The sequence below is a fragment of the Manis pentadactyla genome, chromosome 1 (genome assembly GCF_030020395.1).
Source record: "Manis pentadactyla isolate mManPen7 chromosome 1, mManPen7.hap1, whole genome shotgun sequence".
Taxonomy (NCBI): Eukaryota; Metazoa; Chordata; class Mammalia; order Pholidota; family Manidae; genus Manis; species Manis pentadactyla.
In genome coordinates this window covers 176,058,834-176,074,090 of record NC_080019.1, presented here as the reverse complement: position 1 = coordinate 176,074,090, position 15,257 = coordinate 176,058,834, and the positions used below count along the sequence as shown (strand labels likewise).

Here is a 15,257-nt window from a genome sequence, read left to right as displayed (position 1 = left end):
AGCTAGATATAAGAGTGTGGCAGAGAAAGGAGAAAATGAAGGCTACAAAGATTCTCCAGGCACAGCTTGAAAAATGAGGGGATTAGGAGAAAAAGAAGTCTTCAATGATAACATATTGCTTGATTATCTACACTCATAAACCACAAAAGAACTAAACCTGGAAAGCTACTCCACAGATAATCCCATGCATGCCCACATAGCAAAGTATGTCAAAAGTTTTATCCCAATCTAACATATGAAAGAATAAAGACTCAGATAAGTTGGTTTACCAGGTCATAAAAACAAAAATTACTAAACCTGGGTTCAAACACAAATTTTTCTGACTCAAAAGACTTAATTCACTGTACCACCCTGAATTACACATCTTTCCCAACCTCCTATCACCCCTGCCAACTACAATTTTGCAAACTTTCCCCACATATACGTAGGCTCTAACTTCTTAAAATATGGAACAGACAGAAAGAAACTTTGTAACAAAGAATTTATTTAACAAACATGAAGTACCCATCACATGCCTGGCATTTACTCAACGAGTCTTATGTATCAGGTATGCCAGATAATCAACATATATATGCAGTTGTAGTTAACTAACAATCACTGAAAGTAGACTGAAAAAATATCTTTTATAAATAGGTATTTCAAAATATCTTAGGGTTTCCTATTCAGTAAAATATGAATGTCCCAATTCTATGACCCAGGACTCTTCTCATGAAGGTTCTCACTCCAAAATGAGAAAAGAAATGGAGAACTAATTGGGGGATGAGAAGGGGAGATACAGTAAGGGGTGGGGGAAAAAGTCCTATACAATTTTTAACTCTCTCCCAAAGCAAAAAATGTAAAAACAAGAATGAATTGGGACTGGGGGGCAAAGGAGGGACTGGGAACAGAAGAAAAAACATGCAAAGGAGGGACTGGGAACAGAAGAAAAAACATGCAATTCAACAAAATTCAGATTTAACATTTTTCCTTTGTTAAACCCAGAAGAAGAAATGGTGTTTTTTATACTGGCCAAGGTCTTCTACTCACGGTTTCTAACATGTTACTCATTTTAACGAATATGGTACTTATCTTAATTGAGTGAGCATTCATTTAGTCAAGGGAACAGCAAATAAATACAAAGAAAAGCTCAGTTGCTTTGCTATGATACAGGAGCTGCAGTGCTGAAGCAGGAGTCACGTTGTGGCCCAAGTCCTTCAGGCTTGCAAAGGAAACAGGCAGGATCAAATGTCTGTTGCTGCAGAGCCCTCAACCCAGCACGGTGGGACTGATGGCCCAAGGATTTCCCACCATTCTGCCTTCTTAAGTCTAGCCAACCATCTTCTGAGCTGCTTTTGTGGAGCTCATATTCTAGTGGGGACTAGTGAAGACAAAAAATAACAGCAGGTAATGGTAAGTATAATAAAGTAAAATAAAGTGGGTAAAGAGAATAAAGAAAAGTGAGGGTGTTGGAAAGGGGTACTGCTCTATTATAGAGGAAACTTAGGGAAGGCCATGCTGATACAACAAAAAATAAGCAGAGACTTAGAAGACATAAGACAGCCAGTCATGCACATATCTAGGCAAAGGAAACAGCACATAAAAGAGCATGTGAAGTCCAGGCATGCGTGGTATGCGCAAGGCATAAAAAGATGGCCAGTGTGGCTGTTGTGAACATGGGAGAGACTGGTAGAAATAAAGTCTCCAAAATGGGGAGGAAAAGGAAGGTAGATAAAAGACTTTGACTTTTCTTGAGTGACAAGAAAAGACTTTGGAGGCTTTGAACAGAATGACATAACCTGGTGTGCTTAGAAGGGTCACTGGCTGCTGTGCCAAACAATCCATGAGGACAGCAAGAGTGAAAGCAAGGAGACTAGCCAAGAGAGTTGTGCAAAATCTAAGCAAGAGATAATGGCTTGGGTAACTTTTCTGGGCAATCTTATGAAAAAACTTTGAATAAACTCCCTCTTACTCAAAAAGCTTCAAGGAAAAACAAAAGAAGATTCCATGCTAAAACCAAGTACCTAAGACCTGAGCTTCTAGGATTTTAGTGATATAAAGAGGAAACTATAACATTTTAAGATATAACACTAACATATGGGATTACTTATACCACACTGTAAAAAACCAGCCATCATATATAACTTAAAAAGCACAGTTGGACATTGTTTCCCCTCCCACTGAGTATTTTAAGGACCATGTAAATATGGGGAAAGGGAGTGAACTGGGGAGCCTGGGAAAATAAGACTGCCAAAAATTATACCATTCTCCATTACGCCACAATGTGTTTCTGAAGACGGTATAATTAAAGAGCATATTTTTCTATATGAACACTACTATAACCAGGAGTTTCGATTCCTAAGCAAGGCTTTCAAATGAACTGAAAGTGACTAACATCACCCTCTAAAATCAGAGATAAAACAACCCCAAGCCTCTATACACTTCTTAAACATCAACTATTCTCCACATGAAAGGGTGCTTTGAAATTAGAGTTGAGAGAAATCATACGTGGTATAAAACAAACTGAGCTTATCATCCTACAACATGCTAAAAAGGCCTAGAAGTATTTGCCCAAGGTAATAATTACTAACAGCCCCAGACTTGAAGCCAGGGCTCTGGAATCCTAAAACTACACTGGCACTTCAGTGTCTTAGAGCCTTTGCTTTAAAACAAACAAATAAAACTTCTAAAACTGACATGTCCACTATTATGCAAAAGGACTCAAGGTAGTAAGTAAGTGCTCTAAAAACCCTGATAATACTATCAGAAGTCAACCAGGCACTAGTAACAATAAGCTGTTATAACAACAATATATTTAATTAAGAATCATTTTGTTTTCTTAGGTTTCAAAATGGTTTGCACGGGTAGGGCTGCGGGTGTAAGGTAAAAGGACTGGAAGGACATCCACAAAACTTAATAGTCGTTAACACGTCAAAAGGTGGTGAGAGCGGGAATGGGCTGAGTGGGAGAACACAGAGAGGAAAAACTAGGTTTGCCATTTTATTCTACAAGTTTTTCTACTGTTTGAGTCCTTAACAAATTTACATTCACATACTATTTTTTTATTTTTAGAAGAAAGAAATAAAGGTTATTCTGAACCCTCCAAAAGCACTCAGCTCCCCCTCAATATGCAGAAGCTATAGTCATTCTTGGGCTACTCTTTGAAAGCATTATCAAGTCCTTTGTTTTAACTGAAAGTTATAATTCAAAATTGTTCTGAGGCATATACATTAAAATCCTAGTCTCAGAAAGTCACCTTTTATTCAACTGCCCAACTTTATTTCATAAATTTCTTCAGTTTAATTGGGCAAAGGGAAGTATATGGGAAAAGGAATTGCTATTATACAATAGTAACAGGGAACACAGTTATATATTTCTTATAATTATTTTACATATAACAGAAAGGAATTTGAAAAATCATTCTTTAACAATTCACTGCAGAACACATAACACTGTAAAACACTCATCCACTTCCATGCAAAAGGAAAAAAATAAGCAGGTTTAATGTCCTTTTTAATTCAGAAGATCTCTAATATATAATGACATATACAATAAAACCCCATACTCCAAAACTCAATTTATCAATTAAATTGGCTTGTGTCCTTCCTTAAATGAACACATTCAGATTTGGTCTAATCATGTATTATTCCTAGATTCTGAAACTCATTCTAAAGGGAAAAAATGTACTGTGCCTGGGAGGAAAAACAACAAATTGAAGTATGGTACTTGGGTGAATAGTAAAGCTTGCAATAAAGTCTTTAAATGAGTCCTAAATCAAATTCATCTCAACATGCAGTGAATAGGCAAAATGTCTGAGGTTTTGATAGGACTATTTGAAAGACAATAACCAATAGAATACTGTATATCAGCATCAAAACTGAAGAGCAGCTCTTCACAAATAAATTAGCTCCTATGTAATCAGCAACAAAATAGAGAAAAGATAAAACACAAAATTCTTTTTTTAAAAAAAGCTCCCCGATACTAAAAATTGAAAGCAAAAATTTTTTTCTTCAATCACACCTAAATGTTTTTTGGGGAAGGGAAAGGTCAGAGGGAAGACTTATTCCTTACTCTCTTTCCATATTTTACCTTCCTCCAATGATCACAGCTGCCACCCCACCACCACCATCAAAAAAATCTACACCTCTGAGTTTTCCAGTATAATTTTCTAATGAACCCATACTATACAAGATTCCAAGTCAGCAACTGACCAAAATAATCCTACAAAAATTTCTTTTTGTGTTTCCGTTTTTAGCATTTCAGAAATTGAAAACACTACTTACAAGATATCTCCTGACCTAAATAGAAAAGTAGCCTGCTCTATGAAGGCAGACATTATTGACAAGTCTTTACATCACACAAATAGAGGACCCTAATAGGTTTAAAATGTTAGGTTAAGGGAACTGAAGAGGAATTTTAATGATTTGGGGTAAGAAAACTGATCTGTCTATAAACCAAAACATTCTACCTGCAGTCACAAAGCAAAAGGGACTCCTGATTGAACCCAATTTTATATATGAATATCCAAGTAGACCGGAGTTTTCTTGAATATCACAAGTAACTCAGAACTAAACACTGGACAAGTTATAATTCCCACTGTTGGCTATTTTTAAGATTTCATTCTTAGGGACTTTTTTTATTTCAGAGTTAGTTATTAGACTTCTTTTACACAAACCTTAAAGTCTATCTAAGACTATTCCATGGATCCACACAAAACAAGCTGAATCTCCATGAAAGCTGTCATATTCTTTCCTAACATTCAATGTAAAACATTCTAGAAATCTACATAGTCCTAGATTTATTTATTACTTTGTAAGGTTTCCAACCCCCAGAATACAGCATAGGCAGGTATAAATGCACCCATACACATTTCATGTGAGTAGAACTAGATAATCTCTTCCTGTTTCTAAGATTTTCTTAAATGCACACTTGTAAGTTTTTTTGTTTAATTTAACTTATTTTCAAGTTTATTAAAATTGGATTCCCAGGTCTTCAGGTGAATTCAGTAATAGGGGCTCCCAAACTATTTCTAGTTCAAACATCTAACAATTTTATCCCATCCACAATAAAACAACAGTGCCATATATGCCTTTACAGAAGCTATAAAACTATATTCTTTGGCCCAGTATTTTCACTTCTGAGAATCCTTAAAGAAAATCTTCAGCAGGAATAAAATGCTAACTACACCAAAGTATTCAAAGCATCATGTCTATATTGCAAAAATATAGAGAAAATCGAAGTGCCCAAAAGGGGTGGAAAGGAAAATGGGGAAGGGAAAAAAATCACACGTATTACAACATATTTTGAACACTCGATAGAAACAGGGAAGTGTGATACATTAAGGAACCAAGGGATAACAAACTATTCTTAATTACAATTGCAATTATAGATAATATGCAAAAGGCTAGTGGTTTTGTGGGTAATTTTTTTTCTCTTCAAAATGTTCTCTACCATTATGAATGCATAATTTTAAATAAAAAATGAAAAATATAAAGCTATTTTCATATCATCTAGCAACATCTAAAAAGAGAATATGACCTCCTGCTCCCTTTGGGGAAGCACGTTGCTGGATTTAACTTAAAAGTTAAATTTAGTTAAGTGCCATTAACTAAATCACTTAAGGTTGAGATTGCTAAAGTAGAAATACTAAGTCTATTTACATTGTCAGAAAGCTTGCTTAATCTACTTATGCATTTATGAACCACAAGATTCTATTTTGCTGACTTGAGGGATTTCAAGTTGTTGCTGTTGTCTTTGTTTTGATTACATGAAACCCCTACATTTCAGGAAATAAAACAACTGGTTTTGCCTGATTAAGTTTCTGAAACCAGGGACTAGTGAGCAATGGGTCGGCTATTCCATTTTAATGAAATAATCTATAAATACTGTAATGGAAAAACCTCAGTCTTTTTTCATTCAGTTCTTCCCTACTATGTGTTTTTCTCTGTGTGTCTACTTTAGTAGTCACACATAATACTTCACTTCTGACACTTCTGGTCACCAAATGAGCAGAGGTTTTACCCCATATCAATTTTCTGTAAAAACAGCTAAGTCAACTACCATTTAACTCAATTCTGACACTTTCTACCTAGAGAGAGCGTCATATCCCACAGGTTAAGGACTCAGTCTCACAAGACTGCCACCTCTGACTCCACTTCAGACTCTACTCACAAGCCCAGGTTATCACCTATCCTTCTGACCAACTGGCTATAGATCACAAGTTACAATGACCCCCTCTTTGGGTTCAATTAATTTGCTAGAGTGGCTCACAGAACTCAGGAAAACACTTACTTACATTTACCAGTTTATTAAAGGATATGATAAAGAATACAGAGGAATATCCAGATGGAAGAGATGTGCAGGGCAAAGTATATGGGAAGGGGCATGGAACTTCCATGCCCTTTCCAAGCACATCTCTCTCCCAGCACCTCCATGTGTTCACCAACCTAGATGCTCTCCAAGTCCCATACTTTTGGGATTTTAAGGAGGCTTCAGCATGTAGGCATGTCATTCACTCCATTTTCAGCCCTTCTCCCCTAGAATGAGGTAGGGACGCAGGGCTGAAAATTCCAAGCTTCTAATCATAGTTTGGTCTTTCGGGTGACCAGCCCCATCCAGGAGCCCACCCAGAGCTGCCTCATTAGAACAAAAGGCCCTCCTATCACCCAGGAAATTTCAAGGGTTTCAGGAACCCAAAGTCAGGAACCATGGCCAAAAACCAAGTATCAGACCAAAAGATGATCTTTGTGCTCTTATCAGTTAGGAAATGACAAAGGTGTTAGGAGTACTACACAAGGAACTAGGAGCAGAGACTAATATATTTTTTCTATTACCTCACACTCATCTAACATCAAACATCTGGGGAGAGTTCAACTCCAGAATACCAAAGCCAAAATCTAAATGGACAGTAGGGAGAGAATCTACAATTTTTAAGAAAAAGAGAGGGGATAGGCAAAAGGTGTAACCTGAATTAGGAAGATCGGGCTTATGTGTGAATTAATACTGGTAAAACGATTCTCACGGAACTCAGAATTTCCTGAGCCTAGAATTGCCACATGGTCAGCTAGTACTTGCTACCCTTTGTCCAGTGGCAGAGAGCTGCCTATTTTATCAGGGAAACAGTAAAGTCTAGAAGGCTTTAAATCTCCTTTCTGAATACCCCCGAACTGCCAATCTAAACCACAGTTGAACTTAGTTGTTGTTGAGATGGGAATGAAGATAGAAGGCCATTAGATACTCCCATTATTTGGTCAGAAATATCAGAAATCTCCAATAGCAACCAGGGAATACAACAGCTTTGTACAGGGCTGAGCTTATATTAAGACTGTAATCTATCAATTTGAACAGAGTGCATATTTTACCCTCCTCCTCTGAGTTCCTATGTCACTGTAGGGACATAACTGCCAATTAAATTGACTCTTGGTGTTGGCTGATCAGGGCACCCTCCCTTGAGTGATAATGAGGTAAAATGACTTATTCTTGCTCTCTTGAACCCCTATTCAACCTCCATGCTGATTATAACCTCAATTGAAAATACAGTCTTTGTTCAGATTGGTCACAAAATAACTGTTTCAGTTTTAGCTCTCTTTCATAAAATGTTTTCATGTCCCCTACCCTATCTTAACTCCATGATTCAAACAGCCTTGACTATATTTGGGTCTTAGGCCATCTCTTCCCCAGGCAACCTATTGATTAAACTAGTTTCATTCAGACACTAACTCCAGGTGAAATTCAAAGAGTATCATGGCTCAATCCCCTAAATACTGATATATAAATAGTGGAATAACTTCCTTTTAAAAAGTTTCAAGAAATTAAATAAGAATCACATGATGAATACATGTAGTAGAAGCACATTATTTAAGATTACTCTCATTGAGGGACTGGATAACCTTCCAGTGCAGTCAAGACTGATGAAGACGACCACTGTAACACCAACGTCTGCAGAGAATTACAAAACCAAAACCCAAAGTTCCTTTAAGAAGCTTGTTAGAGTAAATAGCAAAAATCACAAGACATTTCAAGTCTACTTTGAAAGAGCTCCAGATATATTCTACAACCTTCTTCTGTTGGATCCTCAAACAATTCTTAGACTCAGGTTGGCTAAGATTTTCTCACAACAAAGGTCTCTCTCCTAGGTAAGCCCTTTCAAAGTAAACAGTTCAGACAAACACTTGCCACAAATGTGAATTCTTTAAATGACTTTTCATCCAAAATGATGGCTTCAGAGTAAGTAAGGAACAAGACTATCTCTAGATCTTTTTGTTAATAATCTTAATTGATTTTTGGATTCCCATTTTTTTTTTAAATTTCAAATTCTTTAAAATGTACAATATGTAACACATACAAAAACTAGAAAATTAAACATAAACAAAAATCTTTAATTTTCTTACAATAAGATGTTTCATGTATTTAAATTATGCTTTTCAGATAGTTTTTAAAAAAGCAATCTACAAACTAAAAAGTAACCTATACTCCTCAATTCAGCCATAACAAAGGGACAATTTAACTTAACAGCGTTGACTCTTTAGATTTTTACCCCTAGAAAATATTACAAAACTGATCCACTGAGTAATTAGCAAAACTACAGTCTCTCTTCCAGTTTACAAATGACAACAGCACAAAATAACTATACAACCCAGCACTTTATAAAATTCCCCATGTAAATGCTAGACATATTGCATTTTTACATAATAGGTCTTTTGTTAGTTCTGTGTTGGTAAGAAAAATCTTTAAAACTGAAGTATTTCATTAAATGAAGCAAATACATATCTTGTTGACAATTCTCTACCACTAATGAATAACTTAGAGACTAAATATCTATCTACTTGTTAACCTGTAAAGAGTGCCCGTCTTACTTAATCTGATTAACTCTTACTTATCTTTTAGGTCTCAGCTGTTACTTCTTCCACAGGCCTTCGTCATATCCAGATTAGATGCCCTAGCTACATACTCATGAGAGCACTTTGCACTTCCACTAACAAAGCATTTAAATACACCGTATTGTAACTGTCTGGGAATGACTGCCTCAAGTCAGTGCTCAAATATGTGTTGAATGAAGAGGTCACAATTAAGTTGTCAGAATAGCCTCAACTTGATAGAGAAGTCAACTCTTCAGATTAGGCAACAGCTGTAAATAAGGGGTGGAGTGGGAGCAGAGATGGCCATAGGTGGGAGAGTACACCCCTGGTGAAGAAAGGCTTTGCAAAAGCTGCTGACCCCTGTATGACAGTCAAACAGAACATTAAGAGTAAGAATGACTTACACCAATCTACTCACTTTTATAATGACATACATGACTATGTTAAAAATTAGTTAATCAATTTAAAAAAAGGATTCATATTTTATTTTCAAAAGTTACTTAAAAAAAGATTAATAAACTGGAAAAATCTCACCTGTCATAGGATCAAAGAGCTGATTAGCTTCTAAGTCTGTAAAAGTACTACTACAGACAGGACATTTGAAAGAAGCCCGGTTGGTAGAATCCCTCTCATCAGTTTCAATCCTCCGTCTCATGTGGTCCAATTTATATTTTACCACATTAACAAGAGTACGATAATTGATAAAGTAATAGTTATGGCGAGTGGTTTTCCCATCTGCAGCAGTCTCTACCCTCATTCTGCATTTGATGAACTTGTCTCCCTTTAAATTATTCAAAACTGATCGTAGCTGCTTCCGATCAAACTTGAGTAGCTCCAGCATGTCCTCCTCTTTCACACAGGGGTTTCGTATCAAGATGTCCAAGGCCAATGCATGCTCAATGCCATAAAAACCCCGAATCACATACTTGGCTAGCCTCTTCAACGCTGCAGGGACCTCAGTGAGGACATCTGGGTCTGCCATCGTGCAGTAAACTTCAACTTTAAATAAACTAAATTCAGGAAAAAAGAGAAGATTAGCTAGGCATAAGGACGTAATAATCATTTTAAATCTAGAATAATCAACCCATTAGGGAACTGGTGGTTACCATTATTCTTGGAATGCCACAAAGGTATTCAAAACATTGTCTTAAAAGATTTATAATGCCTAAGCATTTAACAGGCAACAAGATTATCCTCTAGAGTGCACAAAAAAGTTTACAACTAAAAAGCCTGATGTATTTCTTAGGTTGCTATTTTCATGATTTACAGGGTGCTGGATCACAAAAAGTAACATTACTTATAGCAATGATATATTACATAAAGTCCACCTTATTTTATTCAGAGAACACAAAAAAGCTACATGAAGTCTCACTAATCTTAATGCTATAGATCTTTGGGAATGCTGGATACCTTCTGAGACCCTAACAATAAGCATACCCTTAAAGTGTCTTTATTCCTTTTCTTAAGTAAAACTTTTCTACCAAGATAGATTCTAGGACCTTATACATAGTCATGGTCTCACAATAACATCACAACAGACCAAGTAATACCTAAGTATTCACCAATTGGGGTGATTGGCAAAATCACTGTTATAAATCTGAAAGAAGTAAAAACTTAGATCCAGAGAGCTTTACCAATTTTGCAAAGTTAAATTTTATAACCAATTATATACCATACAGTCCTTAAAAGTTTCCAGAAAGCCTCCCCCCACCTCCCCCAAAAAAGCCCAAGATATACTTAAATACTGGGTCCCTTACAGGAAAAAGCAGAAGCTAACTGTACCTAATTCTCATGTCATGACCCAGAAGGCTGTCTCCTAGAAGCCTGAATTAGCATGGGCTAGACTTTCATGTGGTTGTTAAAAAGCCTGAGCTTTGGAATTCATACTTACACAGCCTGTGTTTTAGTAGCTGTGTGATCCTGAGCAAATCCCTTAAACTCAAGCCCCACTTTACTCTCTGAGAAATAAGGATAATATCAACTATCTCAATGACACTGTTGTGATGAATAAATGAGAATGTAAGTAATATGCTTAGGAAGTACTTGATAATAAGAATAACTTCTATATCAATTTAGTATGTCCCAACTAAAAATGGCCAGGCTGTCCACACTGGCTACCCCATAGAGAAATTTTTAACACAGACATTTCATTGAACTAGATGAATAAAAAACATATTGTTAAAATTAATTTATTAATAGTTTCTATTGAAACTTTTATAAACTTTGTAAAAGGCTGGACCTATTAAAATCAGTGGTTATCAATCCTATCTGATTTAATCTCTTTTTATAAGAAATATTTTCATATCCACAGTACTGTCCTAAAAAGATATTCCTAAATAACTAATCTACACATATTTTGAGGGGGAAAATAGAATGCCCTACCTGTCATACAGGAAAAGTCAAAGGCGGGTCAGTTATAATACAATATATATTTCAGATTGTAAATACTCAGGCATGACTATATATAAGAGCTAGCAAAGTAGCACCCAGATCCAAACCTATAGTCCTAGGGTCTTCCTGCCATCCCAAGGCTTAAGGATGTGAGCAGGTGCCTGGGTTCAACAACATAATATTGTAGCATACTAGAAAATTTATAAAATTTATCAATTTTATACTCGATGCATTTGGTTCTCCTGTCCAATTTGGTCTATACATTGTACTTGAACTCGGTTTTGTTTTTTTGTGGTTGTTTCATTTTACATGCTCAACAGTTGGCAAAACACAATACATGGTTTCAGAAACAACCAACAGACCAAAGAATGGCAGACAATGTCAAAATAACCTCTTTTTCAGTTATTTCCTACTACTGTATTCCCCTTACTGACCTCCCACCCCACACACTCCATTTTCCAGACCAATGATTCTCAACTCTGGCTATCAAGCAGATCATCTGGGAGGCATTTAAAAATAGCCACCCTAGGCCCCATTCCCAGAGATTCTGTTTCAGCTGACCTGGGAGGGCCAGATTAGGCATCATATTTTAAAAGCTCTTAGGTGACTCTAATACATAGAAAAAGTCCCTGATCAGAGCTTCAGACAAATCTGGTGCTCAGCTGTTACATACCCTGCCAAAGTACATCCTACATGGGAAGGACCCCGTGCTACTTAGCATTCAGCCTGTTTCCTTTGTTTAAAACATCTTAGGGGATCCTAAAGATTTGAGTAAGGGAATGACAAGAGGACTCTGCAATCCAATATTTTTGGGTTTTGAATCCCAGTTCCACCATTTCTTAGCCTTGTAACCGTGGAAAATTCTTTTCTCATATATAAACGCACTAATAGTGTCTACCTCATAGAGCTGATAAATGGATTAAATGAGACAATTCACATAAAGTGTTCCGTTTTCAGGTCTGGCATCATAAGAGTTCCATTAAGTACTGGTATTCATAGTAAGACCACTTTTTTATAAAAGTGACTCTTGAAAAGATGGCAAAATAAGAAGACAAACCTTCTCCTAAAAACACATAAAAGAGGAAAATACAGAAAATACAACTAGAGTTGAAAACAACCTGAAGACTGAAGAACAGACCCCCTATACCTTAGGAAGAAGAGAGGACCAACAGAAAAGAACCAGAAAGCATAGCAGAGACATCTAGTAAAAAGAAGAAACACAGAATCCCTGACAAAATGAGTAGAAAAGTGACTCATAACGATATGAGGAATGGACTGAAGTAAATGAAGACCCTGGAAATATTATGCACTATGGTAACCAAGCCTAAAAAGGAAGAGAGCAAAAATTGCAAAAGGACAAGATACATGCAACTTATAACAGGAACAAAATCAAAATATAATGGAAATGGCGTCACAGAGGAGGAAAATTTTAAACAGCTATTTGTTTTGTTTTGACAATGTTTTTAACACAACATAAAATTTAACACTTAACCCTTTTTAGGTATAAAGTTTAGTGGTATTAAATACATTCATAATGTTGTGCCACTATCACCACCATCCATCTCCATAACTCTTCATCTTGTAAAACTGAAATATTATATCAATTAAGTAATGACATAGTTTAATATGTTATTAAACAGTAACTTATAGTATTTGCTTTGAGTCAGTGCAATTAGGAAAAGTGCTACTATGAGAAATAGGTCAATACCAAAAGAGGAACAGGTTTGGAAGAAATGAGGCATTCACTTTGAGTTGGTTGTCTTTGAAGAAATATCACAGAATATTCCTGTGAAGGTGTCAAGCAGGTAGCTTAAGAAATGAAACTGGAGCTCAGAAAGGAAGCCATGCTGTTCCACCTTGTTCAAAATCTCTACATTCTAAAATTCTCCTTCCCAGCCAGAGTTCTCTCCTCCACCACTTCTACTTCCCTACTAATGCTGAATTCCCTACTCAATCTCTGATTTCTTAAGTTACTTAGGTCAGAGGTCTCAAACCACAGCCTCTGCTGCATTGTTTGACCCAAAGAATGTTTTGAAAGTTTCTGAACTCTGTCAACATTTAAAACCTGTGAGATTTCACATAAATTTCAACTTTCACCTCCTCTTAGAAATTGGAAATACCTGAGGAAAAATTAAGATTATGTTCCCACATGAAGCTGAAAGAGCAGCTGACAGTTTTAACAGGTAAAGATCCTAGCTGGCCTCTGAAGACTTCTGTGTGTGTGACCTCATTGCTAGCCCTTGTTTCTTCTTTTTAGTCTAGGAGTCCACCTGTTACCTCCCAGGCTCACCTACCTCCCTACACATTCCAGATCTCCAAAGGCATGCACACTGGTTTTGTTTCTGAACCATATGTATTCTAATCATTCAAACACTTAAGGACTACTATGTACCAGGCACAGAGTTGGAGAAACAAAGTTTAAATAAATGCTTTCTCTGCACTGTCTACCCTTGTCAGCCTCATCTCCAGCCACACTGGCATTCTCTCAATTCCACAAGCTACACGTGTTTTTCCCATTTTCCAGGCCTTTGTACATGCTCTTCTTTCTGCATCCAAAGCTAAGCCCAAACTTCTTCCAATCATCCTTCACATCTCAAATGACGTATCCCCAGGGAGACCTCCCAGATTCACCTTAGCTCTAAATGACTCCTTTTTCACATGTTCCCGTAACTCCCCTTCTTCGTTACAGCGAACAGACTTGTGCTTTCTCCATGTCTGTGTCTAAGATCAAGGACTTAATCATGTTCACCACTGACTTACAGCATCCAGCACGGCTAGTCAAGCACATCCGTACAATTTTCAGTATGTCTCCTAAGCATGTGTTCTTCCAACAGGCCCACCCTGCCAGCTTTCCCCCCAATTCACTTTCTCCATTGCCGCTTCCATAGTAGAAAAAAAGGCAGGCTATTGGAAACCCTCTCCTTAAAACTTCAAATGGTTTTAACATGCGATGACAGGTTCAAATTCGCGATTTTAAAAGGTTATGATGACCGCAGGTGCAAAATAAAAGAAGAAAGAGCTGGGTGCGTGGCGTCCGGTTAAACTATTTCAGTGTGCTACTACTATTCCAGTTCTACAAGTTGGGTTCTATACATATAACTGTGGTTTTCTCAGCTACCATTTTTCACAGTACTTTCCATACTTTCATACAGAAAGCGGTATATCACCAGATGACTCCACGAGCTCGGTTCAGTAATGTTCACTCCTCCCCACTACGAGACCTGGAGACCCTAAACTCCCTCGAACTCTGCCAGCTGGGTCCAGGGGCCACACTCAGCTCAGCCAAGGCCGTCCTACCCGAGGTCGCACACGGGCCGCTCCGGGTCAAGGATTCTTTGGAGGACCAAGTCAACAGACAGCCAAGGGGAAGAAAGTAACTAAGGAGAAAGGAGCGAAAAGGGGAAGAAACCCTTAAATGCGACGCCAGGCCAGGGAATCGCGAACAATGAACAGGGAACAAGGTTTACCCAAGCGAATCCTCGAACACTCCCACTACAGCTTCCCTCAGCGCTTCAACTACCGGCTCAAACTTGTCGCGCCACTCACGCGAGAAAAAGTACGCCTTATTTCTGCGACCAGTTTTGGAGCCCACCCACTACTTTTAACCTGGTTGGCCAATCAGCACGGTGAAGCCGTCAATCAAGACAGTCTCACTCCGATTGGCCAATGAAATTGAAGGCCCTGCCTTATATGCCCACCTCTGATTGGCCTATAATCCCGGAACAGGCGTTAACCTGGGAAGGAGGGGTAAAATGGCGTCCCTGGATCGGGTGAAGGTGCTGGTATTGGGAGATTCAGGTAAGCGGCTTAATCCAACTCTGGGGCTCCTGACACTTTTGAGTTATCCGTTAATCCTCAGCTTTAACTACTTCACCGCTCTCCCAACTAGCTGGCTCCCCTGTGGCCAAAATAATTCTTCAGGCCTACAGACTACACTTCCCAGAGGACTTTGCTCTCTAACAAAGCGGCGGCTTCGCGCGGGTGGGGGACGCGGAGCCCCTGCCCTTTTCCGCCTTCGGAGCTTCCTACGTC

At 37.8% G+C, this 15,257-nt stretch overlaps 2 protein-coding genes across 5 annotated transcripts in view; one reads left to right on the top strand and one right to left on the bottom strand.

The window, feature by feature from the left end:
• GTF2E1 (general transcription factor IIE subunit 1) overlaps window positions 1-14,783 on the bottom strand; it is a 33,767-nt gene extending 18,984 nt beyond the window's left edge. The window contains exons 1-3 of one of the 3 annotated variants that reach the window (XM_036883427.2): window positions 14,693-14,750; window positions 14,523-14,602; window positions 9,369-9,844 (exon numbers count right to left, since the gene is read on the bottom strand). In XM_036883427.2, coding sequence (XP_036739322.1) covers window positions 9,369-9,816 — 448 coding nt within the window. In that variant the 5' untranslated portion in view covers window positions 9,817-9,844; window positions 14,523-14,602; window positions 14,693-14,750. Of the gene's footprint in view, window positions 1-9,368; window positions 9,845-12,162; window positions 12,268-14,522; window positions 14,603-14,692 lie in introns of those variants that run through there. The other 2 variants (XM_036883426.2, XM_057503053.1) reach the window with 2 other exon arrangements.
• Window positions 14,784-14,874: 91 nt separating this feature from the next.
• RABL3 (RAB, member of RAS oncogene family like 3) overlaps window positions 14,875-15,257 on the top strand; it is a 30,098-nt gene continuing 29,715 nt past the window's right edge. Inside the window, exon 1 of one of the 2 annotated variants that reach the window (XM_057503077.1) lies at window positions 14,875-15,023. In XM_057503077.1, the coding sequence (XP_057359060.1) occupies window positions 14,978-15,023 (46 nt within the window). In that variant the 5' untranslated portion in view covers window positions 14,875-14,977. The remainder of the gene's footprint in view (window positions 15,024-15,257) is intronic. The other variant, XM_036883348.2, reaches the window with a different exon arrangement.